This window comes from Halichoerus grypus, chromosome 4 (assembly GCF_964656455.1).
Source record: "Halichoerus grypus chromosome 4, mHalGry1.hap1.1, whole genome shotgun sequence".
Taxonomy (NCBI): Eukaryota; Metazoa; Chordata; class Mammalia; order Carnivora; family Phocidae; genus Halichoerus; species Halichoerus grypus.
In genome coordinates, this window is record NC_135715.1 from 4,077,457 (window position 1) to 4,094,046 (window position 16,590).

The window sequence follows — 16,590 nt, forward strand, 5'->3', positions numbered from 1 at the left end:
CACATGAAAGCCAATAAATTCCATTCTGTGCTTAAACCCTTATGAGTTGATTTTTTGTCAATGGCAACCAAGTGACTCATATAACATACACATCTTTCTTCCCGCTAAAAGATACATCACTATAGAGCACTGACTTGTTTTCTCTTCAGCCATGAATGTGTAGCTTATTTCCACTAGTAGAAGAAAGGTTTAAACTTTTACATCACATTGAATATTTATTATATGTTACTTATTTTAAAATAATACATTTCCGAATTTCAGAAAGCTTCCCACACATGTTCCCTATATGTTGTGCTTAAGATGGAGAGTAAAAATTCCCTCTAGTCAATTCTCAGTAAACAAAATAGTCATTGAATGCCCTCGGTGCACATGGCTATGAACTGAGATGTAAAGAGGTAGAAGTTAAAGTCCCTGGTCACAACGGTATAACCACATCATTGAGAATTCATACATATAAGGAAAAGTTCAGGCACAATGACAGCCAGGCTTCTGTGCTTCTCACAGGGCACATGCCAATATCCCTGACCATCTCCAGAGCGTGCTGACCTGCAGGGCCAGAAAACAGAGTCCTGGAGCACAAAAATTCAGTTTAACCCTCTTCATGCTGTCATAGACCAACGAACCCAATTCTTGCACTTTAAGTTTTCTATCTCCATGTACCTGACACAATGGTGTGAAGCAGTTTTCCTACTGTAAAATTCTATTCTCACAATTCAATGGACACTTTAGTCAATATTCTTTCCTTCTCTTCCCCCCCATAGACCATACACCCCTTTAGGGAAGGACCATCTCTAGTTCTGCTCACAGGTGCATCCACAGAGCATATCTAGGGGGCCTGCCATGTAAAGGACTCAATCTCAATCTCACTCATTCAAATATACTACTAAGAACCTGCTGTATGCAAAGTTGAGTATTTACACATTTGATGGTTACAAGTTTAATCAGTCACTGTGCTGCACTCATATTGCTTCTTGACTAAGATAAAGAGGACAGCCATCTAAATATATCCAGTTTCAAAGAAGAACAGATAAAGTGCTAAGTTAACTCAGATATAAGGAGAACTGAGTACTTGGAGGTCAAGTACAATTTCATGGTATTTGACCTGAATTTTGATAACGGGTAAAATTTGGAAATTCAAAGACGAGAAAAAAATTTCTCCGTTTCAAATTGGGGGGGCAAAAATAGAAGAAAGGCAATAATGAGAGAAAAATGAAAGCATTTGTGCAGTTCAGTTGGACAGATGCAAAGACATATAAAGGTGAAAAGTCAGAAATGAGAGTAAAACAACTGGAATCAGAACATTTCTGAGGGAGGAAAAAGTCTTACACTTTTAGCTCTGCCACAGGGAGCCACCGAGGACGTGTCAACAGCATTCCAATCACAACAGTGGGATCTGTGGAAAATCAGGAGCAGCTCCAGATTTTCTAGGGGAGATGGGGTGGAAGGCTCCATCAGGACGCTTTCTCAGAGTTGAGGCTTCAGGGCCCCAGCCACACCCGAGCAGGACCATGGACAGCACGGGAGGTGAGAGCATTGAGAGAAGAAAGAATTTTACAGAGGTGGCAACTGACCCCAGGCGGGTGAGGAAGGAGACAGTGGAGACAGAACGTGGAGTAAGAGCTGCCTCTGAGCTTCCAAACTGCAGAGGCCGGACAGAGGAGATGCCATTGGTGAGAGAGGACATACCATTGACTTTGGAAGAGAGCAAGCAGACGTGTGTGTGTAACCACGATTCACGTCTGTCGGCTAGCCCGTCACCATGCAGCAGTCCACATTCAAATGCGACTCCACCCAGATCCTGGAGCACCTCACATATATCAGCTGTATTTAATTTTTTTAAACCAGATGTAGGTTTGTGCCAATAAGCATCAAGTCGCACTGTGATTAATTACTACATATTTTTAAACTTCATGAAAAATGGGGAAAAACTGTTAAGTGATTTTTGAAAGGCATGCATTTGGTTATTTCTAAGTGATATCAAAATTACCAATATTGTCTCTTTTTCACAGATTCTATCAATCTTGGAACAATTTATTTATTTATTTATTTTTTTTTTGAGAGAGAGAGAGAGAGAAACAGCATGAGAGGGGATAGGGTCAGAGGGAGAAGCAGGCTCCCCGCTGAGCAGGGAGCCCGATGCGGGACTCGATCCCAGGACCCCGGGATCATGACCTGAGCCGAAGGCAGTCGCTTAACCAACTGAGCCACCCAGGCGCCCAATCTTGGAACAATTTAAAAAGACAATGGCCCATCATATCTTCATGCTAATTTATAAATGCTATAATTAAGGGAAGGAATAAGGACTTGCCCTAATGTACAGTAGATTTTATTTCCATCACTTTTAATATCATCCTTTAACATAATACTTTCATGGCTGGTTTGGAATCAGAAATGAACAAAAATGTCTTCTAAAAATAAAATGGAGTTATATGACTTGTCTGTGTGCCTCTGAAATCTTCGGACACGTGTGCAAAATTAACTGAATAACACAGAAAGAGTACAAAATGCTATGGTAAGCACAGATGATAAAACACAGATACATTAAGGAATCATGTGCTACCAAAACCAAACAGAAAAAGTCCCTATTCTTTCTGACTTTGTTCTTTCCTTTCACAGAACCACCACCACTGTCTCCTCATGCAGACTTGGGATCACAAACGGGATTCAGGGAAGATATGGGGCCCTGGTAGACCCGTACATACAGTCGGCTGGAGTCTCTGGCAGGTCTGCGGCGTGGCTAGGAGTAAGCGCTTGACCTTGAGAATGCTGGGGAGAAGGGCTTCCTGCCCCACTCTTGAATCCTCACCTCCCTGCCCTGTCAAGGGCTTCTCGTTCAGTCTGAGCAATGCGACCTGGAGTCACTAGTTCTACTCTCCCCAAGCATCTTGGCATAGAGCCCTGTGGACGCACGCAAGGGAGCTCAGAGGATAAAGGGAGAGACAGGGGTGTGGGCCTCCACAGCCCTTTTGGCCCCAGCCTCCCAATCTACTCCTCCATGTGGCCCATCCATGCAGGGTGTCTTGTCTTTTTGTAGCTCAGCGTGTGTGTGTGCCATAGTCACTGCTGGTGGGAACTGCTGTGGGGGCCTTTCCCCCAGAATCCATGCAGGCAAGCGACACGGTGCTGCCCACTCTGTGGGAGGTCTCATGGGGACCGAGGGGCAAGGAGGTGTGGGTGACAGTGATGTCTCTGGATGTCGAGAAATACATTGGGGCCTTAAAAAGGTACAAAGAAAAACTGTACGTACTAAACCTTACAAGGTTTAGAGGTCCTTTTCAACCCCGAAAACTGTGGTAGAGACCAGGGGAAATATAGAGAATTTGAAAGATGGCTTCATTAAGGAATATTAATGACTGTCATTATGTGAACTAATTACTACTGATGATTCATTTTCATTTATCAAGTATTATTATGTCATTAATATGTGTCCGATATTATTAACAGAAGTTGGGTTTTAACACCAAACCAGCTTCGTTGTGAGATCTTCCTTTGCCTGCGGGCCTCCAGCCCCCGCCTAGATCTGGTGCCGGTGGGCCCCACCATAAGCAGGGGATTTATGGCAAAGCCAGTGCTGACTGCAGAGATGGATGAATGCGTGGTGGGTAAAGGGAGGGAAAGAGGGAAGGGAAGAGTAACGAACTGGCTGATTTTCACAGACACATGTAAAGTGAAGAAGGATGATGTTACCATCTACACTTTTCAAATGAGGACATCAAAAACCAAGCCCTAAAGAAATTAAGTGATATACTAAAGATGAGATGAAAAAACTAGACTGTAGTTGAAACAGCTTAGGACCGGCCCGTAAGTAACAGGTGGTTGTGGACGACATGTACTGTCTCCATCACCCACACCGGCCACACCTGTGACCACAGTTCCCCTGGACAGAGAGCGTCACGACACGCTGTGCAGGGCCCACCTTCCAGTGATTTCACTGGCCCACCACAGGTGATACACTCTATGGATCACTGGTGAGAAAGGAAGAGGCTAACACTTGACTAGGATCAGTATAACACTGTATGTTAGTTATACTGGAATGTTTTTTAACTTTTTTAAAAAAAAAGACTTGTCTAGGATCTCACAAGAATAGAAATGGTGAAGCAATGTATGGCCTTGCACTGAGCCCCCAGCGGAAAGGGTCTAAGTCAGTCCCCAGAGCTCAACCTCATAGGTCAAGTTGTTCCGAATAAAGCATAATGAACCAGAAATCTAGGAAACAATTCAACTTCAAATGGTTTTCTCCTCTCAATGATACTCCACAGAATTGGCTTTTATGTGCTTAAAATATGAGGCACCAAGAGGCATATCCTTCATCCACTCCATACGTGTTTTCAGCCACCGAGACAAGTGTCTTCCTCTTTTTCTGCTAAAAGCCTGAATGAAAAAGAATGGCCAATTGATTTCCACAAAACCATTCATTCATTTATGTCTGTCTCTGCCGTCACTCCTCCTCTCCAGATAATAAATAATTCAAGCCTCTTCTATCTTTCCTTACTCAAAAGACCCTGAAGTTTTCTGCCTTTTTGTTACTCCTCCCTTGACAGCATCCTATGAGCCAAAGACCTTTTTATGCGGAACGAAACAAAACAGGAGAAGTATTTAGAACACTCCACTGACTCATGCAATGTCATAGTCTTCATTCTGCATCGTATCTTCCTGTCTTTAAGTGGAGAACAGCTCCCAATCAGCTTTTTTAGCGACTTACCATCTGCGGAGATGACGTGTTTACTGAACTGTCCACAATGACCTCTACATAGTTTTCTGAAGCTGTGTCCTAATTTAAAACCAAACAGTTTAAGAATTATTCAAATAGACTCTGCACATGTAGGATACTTTCTCCTTAGAAAGGAAAAGATAATTCTGCTGTGGGTTGGAATAGAAGTTTTCAAAGCATGGCACAAGAGAGTCATGCCCATGTAATGAGATCGCTCTTAAAGCATGACACTAGTGTGAATTTATTTGTGACAATTGGTGAAAACCAAAGTTGCCTTTATGTCAAGGCTCTTCTGAATCTTCAGTGGCATCACCGTTATTGTCCTTGTTTTATCATTATTTTAATTTCTCAAGTGATTGGGCGATGCTCAAAGATTTTTTTTTTTTTAAAGTTCCAACACGTAGTCTTTAATGACAGCAAGCATGGGCTTGAGGTTCCAAAGACAAGGAAGTAGACACAATGAATTAAAAACTCAAGTATTTCCTATCTTAAAAACAGAAAAACGGTGTTGAGAACCACATCTCTGCCCACCAACTGACCTTTCTCTTCTCTTCCTTTTAGAAACAGAAGCACATAGCGCTCTTCAACGCCTCTCCAATGACAGCTCAAGACACTGCAGTTTGAACTCCACTCCCTCTTCTCTACTGACCCTGCTCCCCGTCTGTTGTCCCAGCAGATCCTCCTCAAACATGTGCCCTAATCTCATCGCATAGTGCCAGGCTGTTCACAGACCCTGCCTCCTGGCACCATGATGCTCGTGTTCTTGACTGAAGACCTCTTCCTTTCTTTGTGAACATCTTTTCCTTCCTTTGCGAAGTGTCCAACTTGAGCAATCTATTTCCCCATTGGCTCCTTCCTCTGTACCAGGGCTTAAAGGAAACCAGTATGGTAATGACCCCATGTCTCTAAACAGACGTCTCTTGCCTGATATCAGACTCATATATACAACCGCAGACCGGGCAGCTCTCCTCGGACATCACAGGACCCAACATGGTCTGGCCTGTCTTTCTTTCTCTGGTGCACATCTGAAGCTTAACAGAAACGCCATACAAACAGTCATTCAAGCAAATACATAAGTGCCAGTCTTGAATCTTCCCTTTCTTTCATCCTCCGCAACTCCTAAATCGGTCCTATAGCCTAAGATTCCTTAGTACTCAAGTATCATTCAATTTCATCCACACTTCTCCATTCTCATGTCACTCACCAAGACAGCCTTCCCTCCACCTGGGTGCGGATTGCCACGAGAACCTCTCCACCGGCCTCCCCCACTCCATTGCTGCTCCCCTCCACTCATTCTCCATACTTGACCCCACTAACACAAATCTTTGCTCTTCACTCTAATGGGTAAAAGATCTTAATGGATTCTGATTACTCTTAGGAAAAGTCTAAACATGCTTACACAGTGTACAGGGCCTTTGCCATCTCAACGTTCACATTTAGGAAGGAAGAGCATGGACTGAATTTGGATGTTGCGAGTTTGAAGAGCTGATAAGACAGAGAGGTCTGCTTGGGTTCTGACCACATGTGCCGAGAGAGCCTGACGAAAGCACAACCAGGGAGATTTTCCTGGAATCTATCCACAAAAATGCTGGAGATGAAATAACCCTAACAGGACATGTATAAAGAAAAAGAGGGCAAAGCATGGACATTTTTGCTAATCAGACGGTAAGTTCTGTTAATTCTTTCTTATGAATACTGCTCAAATCAGACCATGCCTCATCAGCTCTGTTGCCCCCACTCTGATTGAAGCTGTCATCTGGCCTATTTTCTTATCTGTTTCCCTTTTCAATCTCTCTTTTAATCCATCCACTATATTGAGACCAGAATGGCAGTTCTAAATGCAAATCCTATCACATCCTGTACTCTTCAAAACCACTCCATGAACTCTCTCCTATGATGAATACCATAAAAATGCATAAAAATGCATCATCCTTGTCCAAACATTGCACATTTCTCCTCCCTCCACCATGTGGAACTCCTTTGATTGGTACTTTGAATGTACCATGCACTCACAACGTTGGGTTTCATGCAGGCCTTCCCCTCTGCCCAGGTCCCTGACCCATCCATCATCAGTAAATGCCTCCTCATCCTTCAACACCTGCTCGCTCACTTTGAGGAGACTGGCCCACTCCTCGCACACCTTCCCCAGAGCAGAACCCAGGTGCCCTGAGCTGCCTTCTCCCCGCCAACACCCACTTACAGAAATGTGCTGATAGTGTTTGTTCACTGTTCCCAAGCTCCTCTCTAGACTGTGAATTTCTTGCCGAAAAGAACCCTGTCTACACCTAGAAGCTGAGTGCACTGTATCACATCAAGCATGAGTGACTGATGGGTACATCTGAAATCACTGGGGGTGAGTGGAGAGATCAAGGGAGGAACCCGGAAGAGCAGAAAAAGTCAACGAGTTACACAAACTCTTTTCCAGGAAAGCAGAAGGTTAAGAAATTAGAGATGATCACTGAGTCGAAGTAGGTAAATATTTTGAGGTAAATGAGGAACAAAAAAGAGAGTTTGAGGTTTCAATGCAATAATGAAGTGGGAGCTAACATGCAGTCCCTGGGTAGCAAGGTATTTGAGGGCCATCTATAAATAACTGTTTAAAGAAGTTTGGAAGTAAAGGTAAGTGAGCTACAGGCTATTAGCCTGAACAGCTAAGAGCATTGAAATAAAGTTATGAGTTTGGGAAGTAGTAATGAAGTGTTAAGAAAAAGTTAACTTCTGGGAGCCTAGATTCTCCGAATCAGTAAAGTGAAACACGCCCATCCCTGCCTCAGGGCCTTTGCACTTGCTCTCCACTCTGCCTGGCACAGCCTTCCCGCAGATATTCACATCCTGGTTCTCTCACTGCATTCAATCACTTAGAGGTCAACCCTTCACAGCCTATTCAGAATTGACCCTCACCGCATTCTGCTGCCAGGTCACTTATTAAATCTTTAGACGTCTTTATTTTCTTCACATCAGTTGCTGCTACCAAAAACTCTTATCTACATCTGTGTGTTTACTAGTTTACTTTGTCTCACCACGGTCATCAGGATTTCAAGATGAGAGTGATGTTAACTCCCTGGATTATCCTTGAATTCTTAGCCCTTAGACCAGTACTTGGAAAAGAACAGGAACACAATTACATTTACTGAATTAATTGAAAAATACATGAAATGAATAAATGAACGAATGGGATACAAGAAAATGTGATCGACTTAATCTATTCAACTCAGTTAAGTTACCATGGCCTAAAGTGACACTAAGTATGAGCCAACCACGGGAAGCATAAAGAGCCCCCTTTCATTCACCAAACAACATACAGAAAGACAGGGTATCACATTAGAATAACAGATGTCCAGTGAGGCCATGAATGTGGAATCCTCCATCTATAATGACAAGCCTTTAATAATGAATGACAAAACTGCATCAATACACAAAAATACTATCACTGGAGGGACCATTGGGACATAAGGAACCATGACATTCCTAAGAGTCTGTATAAACATGAAATGTATGAACAATGCAGTCAAATGTTGAATAACAGACATATACTGTAATAATTCTATCATTTTATACATATTCTTCAATTGTTTCTTCACAACTGGTACCACAGGAAAACCGATATAGATATAAAAGATACATATATAAATATACACAAAAGATATATTTGTATAGAGAAAGATATAGGTTAGATTTGGAGTTGTGCATAGAAATAAATGTCCAACATTAAAGATTTATTTATCTTTAGCGGCACATTTAATGATTTCTATCTTTTTCTTAATTGTGTTAGATTTATGAGTCCTAGATTTATCCCTGGTATGAACGTTTTATTTTTTCTTTTATTTTAATAATATTCAAGAAAACTCTTCATAAGATATTAAATTATTCTTATAATTCTCATAAACATAAAATATTCCTATAATTATCAATGTACTGTTTTAAGATAACTATCAAATTGGAACAGTGTGCGATTTAGTAGAAATACACGTACTATTGAGCTACAAATCTTATTCTAATATTATTAAATTTAAATTGCAAGGTGAATTTATTTTAAACCCAGTTGAGAATTTTTTTTCCTTTAAGACTAGTTGAACAATTTAGTATTGAATGAAAACATAAATATTTGAGAATATCTAATAAAAATATTTTAAAATTCAGAAGGGACTTGCCTTGTCATTTATCAAAGTTACTATAAAGCCACAGTAACTAAAACAGTATGGCTGTGAGCAAGGCAAATAAATCGGTGTAGCTGAACAGAAACTAGAAATAGATGCAAGTACATTTTGGAATTAAAAGGTGACAAATATGAAATTATAACTCAGTGGTCATGGTGCACGTGGAAAAAGAAGGCAGGGTGGAAGGAAAGAAGAGGTCTTCAGTCAAGAACACAAGCATCATACACTTAATTTTACAAGGACTAGAAATTTAAAATATAAAAATAAAAGCTTAAATAAGACGAAGACTAACCATTTAGTTTGGAAATAGACAACCCAAAGCAATAATAAATAAATAAATAAATAAAACCAAAATCCATGAAACCTTGTTTCCATAAATCATTTAGAAACTTAGATGCCAACAAATGCCCAAAACGAAAAGAGAAAAAATAGGAGAGCTATCTTCAGCACATATTCAGGGAAATATTGATATTTCTTAATATAAAAGATTACATAAAATTGATAAGAAAAAGAAGAAACAGTCCAAAATAAAAATGAGAACAGGTATGAAGAGATAGGGCCCATAAGAAATGAGAGAATCGGGCGCCTGGGTGGCTCAGTCGTTAAGCGACTGCCTTCGGCTCAGGTCATGATCTCAGGGTCCTGGGATCGAGCCCCGCATCGGGCTCCCTGCTCGGCGGGAAGCCTGCTTCTCCCTCTCCCACTCCCCCTGTTTGTGTTCCCTCTCTCGCTGTGTCTCTCTCTGTCAAATAAATAAATAAAATTTAAAAAAAAAAAAAAAGAAATGAGAGAATCTGCTTATTTATTAGTAGAATAAAATTAGACCTTTGTGAGAAACTGTATTTCAGCCAAGGCGCTGACATCAGGAGAAGGACGGCACCCAAGGCTGATGAAGACGCAGGGATGGGCATTCTCGGCCAATGGTGGGAACCTGAAGCGCTACGGCCTAGCAGAAAAAAATCTGGCATTTTCTACCACACTTAAAATTACACATGCCATTTGATTCAACAACACTGCCTTTGTGAGTCAATACTTTAGTAATAGAAGCCAAAATGCTAAAATATAATGTTTTAATGCCTATCAAAAAGGAAGTTTATTGATGAATAAATGGTCTAATAAACGCTATGGGATATTACTTAGCAATCAAAACAAGAATACTTAGAAGACACATGTTTACTGACCAGAAAAGTTGCCCCTAGGAAAAGGAGATGTCAGAGATAAAGGTACAAATCTGGGAGAACACAGGTGAGGGTTAAAGCCCCAGGAATGGATGGGGTCAACCAGGGACTCTGCAAGGTGTCAGGGCCAACCTCTACTGAGGAAAGCCAGCAAGGAGGCAAAGGAAGAGTTGCCAGTGAAATAAGAGAACAATCCCAAGAATCGTAAAAGAAGAGGTAGAAGTCAAGTGACTAATGTCCCCTGGATTTTGCCACATAAAGATGGTTTAACTAAGGTGGATTCCGTGCAGTGGTCAGTGGAATAATTTGTAGAGCATAAAGGGGGACGAGGGTCAGAGATCATGTGTACAGGCAATTTTTCTAAGAGTGACCATGAAAACACAGAAATAGGATGGTGGCCAGAAAGGAACATAAGGTCAAGGGTGACTGTTTGATTATCTGAAGATGGGCATGTTGGACCAGGTATGAATGCTAGCAGACATGGTTCAGTGGAGAAGAGACTGAGGGTGCCGGAGAGCAGGGGTAGCTGAAGGAGGGAGGCGAGAGGGGACAGAGTCCAGAGCACACTGGCTTTGGACACGAGGAGGAACAATTCACCATCACAGAAGAGAGCGGACAAAGAGATATTCACACACCAGCGCCTTTGCAGATTGAATGGTAGGAAGATGTGCTATTTCCATCTGATGGCTTCCATCCTCTCAGGATGGGAAATGTAAGGATTCTCTGGGTGTGAGCAGCCATGCCTCCTGGGGAAACGGCACGAGCGAGGGAGAGTGTTGCTGTCTGAAACTGAAATGAAACGAGTCTGCTTCTGCTCCAGCCTCGCCTTCAGTGATCATCCAGCTATTCTGGTGTAAGGACAGACAGGATGGACAGTCGGGTTCAAGCTGGCTTCAGCATCTCTCGCTTGAGTGCAAGGCGGAGATCAGGGCGAGGGAGTGGGAGGCTTCAGTGAAGGACCACAGGCCTGACCTGGGCAGAGGGCGGGCCAAGGAGGCGGGGAGGTGATCCTGGGACCATCGGGCTGACCTTTCGGTGAGCTCGCAGCATCACGGGGCTCTAACTCGTGAACGGCATGCACAATCAGTGAAAGATCAGGGAAGGCATGTTAGTGGAAGTAGCATTTATGAAAACCTGTGACAAGAGGAAAAATAAGGTGACCTTGGTACCGGGAAATTTTTTAGTATGCAAAATAGCAGCCTTGATGGTATAACTCATCCTTGGTTGCTGTGAATGAACTAACAGGTCTGGAGTCTATTCATTTTAAATAACTTTAACTCACCTCCTCCTGCAAACAGTGCTGTCCGACCCCATATACTTAAAGAAGTAAACTGGGAAAGATAGAGGCCAGGCAGAGGTCTGATTCCTGAGGCACCAAAGAGGATTTAACAGGGCAGACCTCATGCTTCTGCCCATCGTTAGCAGAAGCTGGAAGTATAGCTCCATGGTTTTACAAGGCCCTAAAACACTGTGAGCCCATTCCTCCCCCCTTCCTCTTGCACCTCAGCTGAGGCAGCCGCCGGCCTCCCTCCCTGCCACCTCACCAGGCGCGACTTGGACAGAATCACACCCGTCCAAAGACACCTCTTGGCCACAGAAATACAGTCCAGGAAACCTCAGCACTTTTTGCTGTGACATCCCTCGGCTTTCCTGCTACATCTTGCTTCCACGAGACATTTTTAGACTCCAGTTTTTTACCTTTTCTATATAAGATATATGGAACAGGCAGAATTAGGCCAGAGCCCATGGAGTCAGAAAGGAATGTGGGTGGAGATGTGGGTCTCAGCCATTTATTTCTTCCTCCGTATATTCTCTTTATGTGGTCCTCAAGTCTGTTTTTCTGTCAAAGGAAAACATGCCCACTATGGGCAATTTTGAAAATATAGGCGAGGGGCGCCTGGGTGGCTCAGTCGTTAAGCGTCTGCCTTCGGCTCAGGTCATGATCCCGGGGTCCTGGGATCGAGTCCCGCATCGGGCTCCCTGCTCCACGGGAAGCCTGCTTCTCCCTCTCCCACTCCCACTGCTTGTGCTCCCTCTCTCGCTGTGTCTCTCTCTGTCAAATAAATAAATAAAATCTTAAAAAAAAAAAAAAAAGAAAGAAAATATAGGCGAATTTAGAAAAGTAACAGATAATCCCATAATTATAATTAATTATATAATTATATTCTGAAATCAGTCATAATTAATATATAGACACTTATATTTTATATTTATATATGAATAATTAATTAATTATAATTAATAATATAATTGTTTATATTATATTAATTATAAGGATAACAGAGAGGCACCTGGGTGGCTCAGTCATTAAGCGTCTGCCTTCAGCTCAGGTCATGATCCCAGGGTCCTGAGATTGAGCCCCACATCGGGCTCCCTGCTCTGCAGGAGGCCTGCTTCTCCCTCTCCCACCCCCCTGATTGTGTTCCCTCTCTCACTGTGTCTCTCTCTGTCAAATAAATAAATAAAATCTTTAAAAAAAAAAAAAGGATAACTAACAGAATTCTATATGCTACGGTGATTATTCCATAAGCCAGAGTCAACCACTGCCAGAATCTTAGTTTAGACCTTTCAGTATATACACGCTTTAACATTAAGTAACGAGTATTTCCCTAAGTGATATTGAAAGTTCCTTGTAAGCATTCTTTACCGGTCTCCCCAAATCCAGCCCTCAGGTTCCCCTCCTAGGATGCCATGGGATTCTGCTATTGCCGGTTTTCAGAAGCTCTTGGTCCTGCTCTGGAATTGGAACACTTCCTGCCTTGCTGCCCAGCTGGGAAGTGGACATGGTGTGGGCATGAGTCGGGGCCAGGATGAGAAGACAGGCATGTGGACGCTCAAGCGAGGAAGAAAGAGTGTGAAGAATACGGGCCCACGAACCTTGCCAATAGATTGCCCCAATATGAGGGACAAGGGAACACAATATGGAAATAACTGATGCCTTGACAACAACAATTAAGCTGTGGATTATGATCCTTATCAACAAACCCTCTGATGCTGTACAGGCCCCACTTTTCCTTCTGGACTCTCTTCGTCCTTCCGGATCCAGCTTGACTATGACACGTCCCTTGACTGGTGGCACACAGTGAGATATAATTTCTGAACTCCTTTAGCATGTTGTACCCTTCCACCATGCAAGACAGTTTTTGACATTTCCATGCTTCTTTTCCATTTTATAGGCACTACCAAACACCGAGCGTAGAACACAGTCGGATCTTTCATAAGTACTATGTAATTACTTGGATAAATCCATCAGGAACATTTTTTTCCAGGTATTTGAAACATTTCACTATTTACTAATTTTATATTTCATCCAGACTGCAAGCATTGACTCAAATGCTTCCACTGGACCAGACATCATCACTTCTTTTAATTTCCCAAAATTCTAAAGTCAGATCATTCAGCCGGAACAAAAGGAATATATGGCAGCAAAGGGAGGCCTCATGCTCTATTTGGTGACCAACTGCTCCCTGAACCTCCCTGAGCCCTGTCACTCTGTCCTCTGTGATTTTGCCCAGGCTCTGCAGCTGCCTTCCAGCAGGTGTGTTCACTCTGCCTAATAAGCACCCAGGTTCCTTACAGAAATGGTGCAGAGGGCTTCGGGAACCTCCTCTGCAGAGGTACGGGAACGAGAAATAATGACATTCTGCTAGTGCAAACAGGAGGGGCAACACGAAAGCCTGCCAAGAGTGCTCTCCTGCAGACATTTCACCAAGATAATAACCCCAAGATTTCAGGGATTAAAACAAACAAAAAACCCTATTCTCATAATTCCTAAATATGCTGCACACACCCAATTTTTGTTAAAGAGTTAATTTTCCAACTTACAAACTGATCAATGAATTCCTTTTGGAATTAAAATTGTCCAGCAAGCCCAGTGCATGCCTCTTCTGGGTATGGTGAAGAGTAAGTAAGGCATTTTCATTTTCATTCATCATAGATATTTCACTCCTATACACCAACCCCCACAAAAGACAAAAGAAAGGTAAAGATTTTCTCTTTCTCAATTAGCATTATTTTTCACTCTCCTTTAGTGCAAAACTCAAGATGCATTCAAACGTGTTCCCTTCACAATGTTACTTTAAATGGAACATTGTAATGCCCTTGGCCAACAAAACCCTCACCCTAAGGGGAAAGCATTTTCTACTACTGTCATCTGTCACTTTAAGACAATGACATACATGTACAAAAGTTTTCACAAGTGCCACATGTATATCTAGCAAGCCTTTTTTGCTATAAATATGTCTCCTTCTTCATGATTACCATCCGGAGAAGGTTCAGAGGCAGCTTTTATCTAGCTCGGAAAATTGTTAAAAAATCGGGCATTGAAGAAAGCCTTTCTGGACTCATCAGAAAGCCAGTGACAAACTATTTTTCACCATACCAGTATCAGTGCAGAGCATCTGGTACAGATGCCACTCGAGTCCCTGAACACTTCAAGGTGAATGATGCAAGGACAAAAGTTTACAGTCAAGGATAATCGGAAAGATCAAGCTTACAAGTTGAGCACTGGATGCAGGCAGAAGCAGTCAAACTTGAGAGTAAAACAGGAACTAAATGGTCTCAGCCATACATTCATGAGCTAAGTTTTTATGCAAGCACTGTATTAATGTATGCTGATATCCAGAAATATCCTTCTCACATTCCTTTTTACCGATTGCTATTTTTTTAAATTACTGCGTGTATGTATTTTTTTTTCTTACAAAGGTCAACTTTTAAAGATTTCTACACTATCAACATTTGGATCACACTGGAATAATTTCAGCACCTGAAATTAAGAGGAAACACATTTAAGCATGTAAAACATCTTTCAAAGTCACCATCCTCTGTCACTCAGCTGGACGTGGTATACCAGAAGACCCGCCTGAATTTTGGCATCTGCATATCCTATTTCAAGAAGACAACTGTATGAGCAAAATACCCAGCTTACTTACAGCACTTGATAAAATGATAGTGAGACATCTTTCCATCTCAGACAGCAATCCTGCTACAGGTTCCAGCATTCTCTTCTGCTACAGCTGTAGTCCCCAGGAAATGCATTATTTAGAGCCCTGACTCAGGTAACAGTTTACCCCAGGATGCATTATTGAACCGAGGCTCTGTTCCATGATCGTGCAAAAAGCTTCAAACTCATTCTCATTCAGCAGCTGGAGTTCAGCTAAGCCTCTCGGTGGATTCGGAGCTACTGCTGCTGCACGTGCTATTGTAGGTCGGCTGACTGACAGGGCTCCTGGTGCCACAGTCCCGGGAATAGTCCGCTCTAATTGGTGCTCACATGCAGCCACATTCTGCCCACACAGAGGTGTGCTGCACTGCGGCTCTCCCGGTCCTGCCTGTTAATGGCTTTTCAACAGCTTTCAAATGGCAGCAAACTAGCTGATGAGTGGGCTGGAGGGAAGAAACCGAATGAGGGATCCTCAATCTTATTTGTGCACGCTGTCCACAAGCCAAATGTGACCAGATTCTTAGCCGGTGGCAGAGCTGATTATTTTTAGTTGCCACCAGTTGCTGTGTGTGAACAGAAAACGGAGAGCAGGACCTCAAAATGCCACCTCTTAGAATGAGAGGTCGTTTGATCCGCCTCTAGTAACGAAGAAATTACATTGCATGGCGCAGCCCATTTTTTGGTTTTCTCTGCAGAATGTGAAACTTAAATTATCCCCAGAAAGCTTCTGGTTTGCATAGCTTTACAAATTTAGGAGTCTGCTACCTCTGCAGACTGCAATGGATTTCACTGTACAACCGGATGAAATAAGTCTGAGTGAATTGGAATCAGAAAGAAAGAAATCTATGGTCTTCAAGGGTTATTGCAATAAAAATAAATACCATGCCCCTCATGCAATAGCCTTGTGAGCCAAAGAAAAAGGTCATGTTTAAGTCACTTACAAATGCAAATTAATTGTTTTTGCAAACTGATGCTTTTTTATAATGATCTCTGCCAGTGAGTTGACACAGTCTAGAATCTGTATTTTAGATTTGGGGCATCAGAAAGACAAATATGAACAATATATTAAACATGTATGTCCTTCTGTGGTAGAAGCCTACGTCTGGGATTCCCTTACTGAGCAAAACTTGAAGAGCAGCACCTTTATTAAGCAGAGAGATTATAAAATTCAAACCTATGCAACAAAGGGTCATGACTTAAGTTTTCAATGAGAAATCATTCTAATCATTTTAGTAGTACAATGTAGAAGAACAAGTTCAAGGTTTGGTCAGAATGGCCTCAGTTCAAATCCAGATTCTACCATTTACAAGAGTATCAACTTGAACAAGTCATTTTACCTCCTAGAGCCTCAGTTCCCTCACCTACACATGGGAAGTACAATTCCTAACCCTTGTTCTGAAGGTCAGGAAAACGCCTATCCAAATTCTAGTTCATGCTCTTGGTCTGCACTGAAAGGCTGTCATCAGTTTAACAAGGAAAAAACAGTTAGCTCTATGCTGAATGACTGCAATGCATACTTTCACTTGTTTTCCCAAGAATCAGAATGAGGAGTTTCAGCTGTTTTCAGTAATATGTATTCTTCATTAATTCATTCATTCCACA

General features: G+C 42.2%; 1 protein-coding gene across 3 annotated transcripts in view; it reads right to left on the reverse strand.

Moving 5' to 3' along the window:
- Positions 1 to 16,590, reverse strand: part of MYO16 (myosin XVI) — a 574,226-nt gene that overhangs the window by 449,056 nt on the left and 108,580 nt on the right. The window contains exon 1 of one of the 3 annotated variants that reach the window (XM_078070086.1): positions 14,978 to 15,404. The exons of 1 other annotated variant lie outside the window; for it this stretch is intronic. In XM_078070086.1, the coding sequence (XP_077926212.1) occupies positions 14,978 to 15,005 (28 nt within the window). In that variant the 5' untranslated portion in view covers positions 15,006 to 15,404. Of the gene's footprint in view, positions 1 to 14,977; positions 15,405 to 16,590 lie in introns of those variants that run through there. One more of the 3 variants, XM_078070088.1, reaches the window with a different exon arrangement.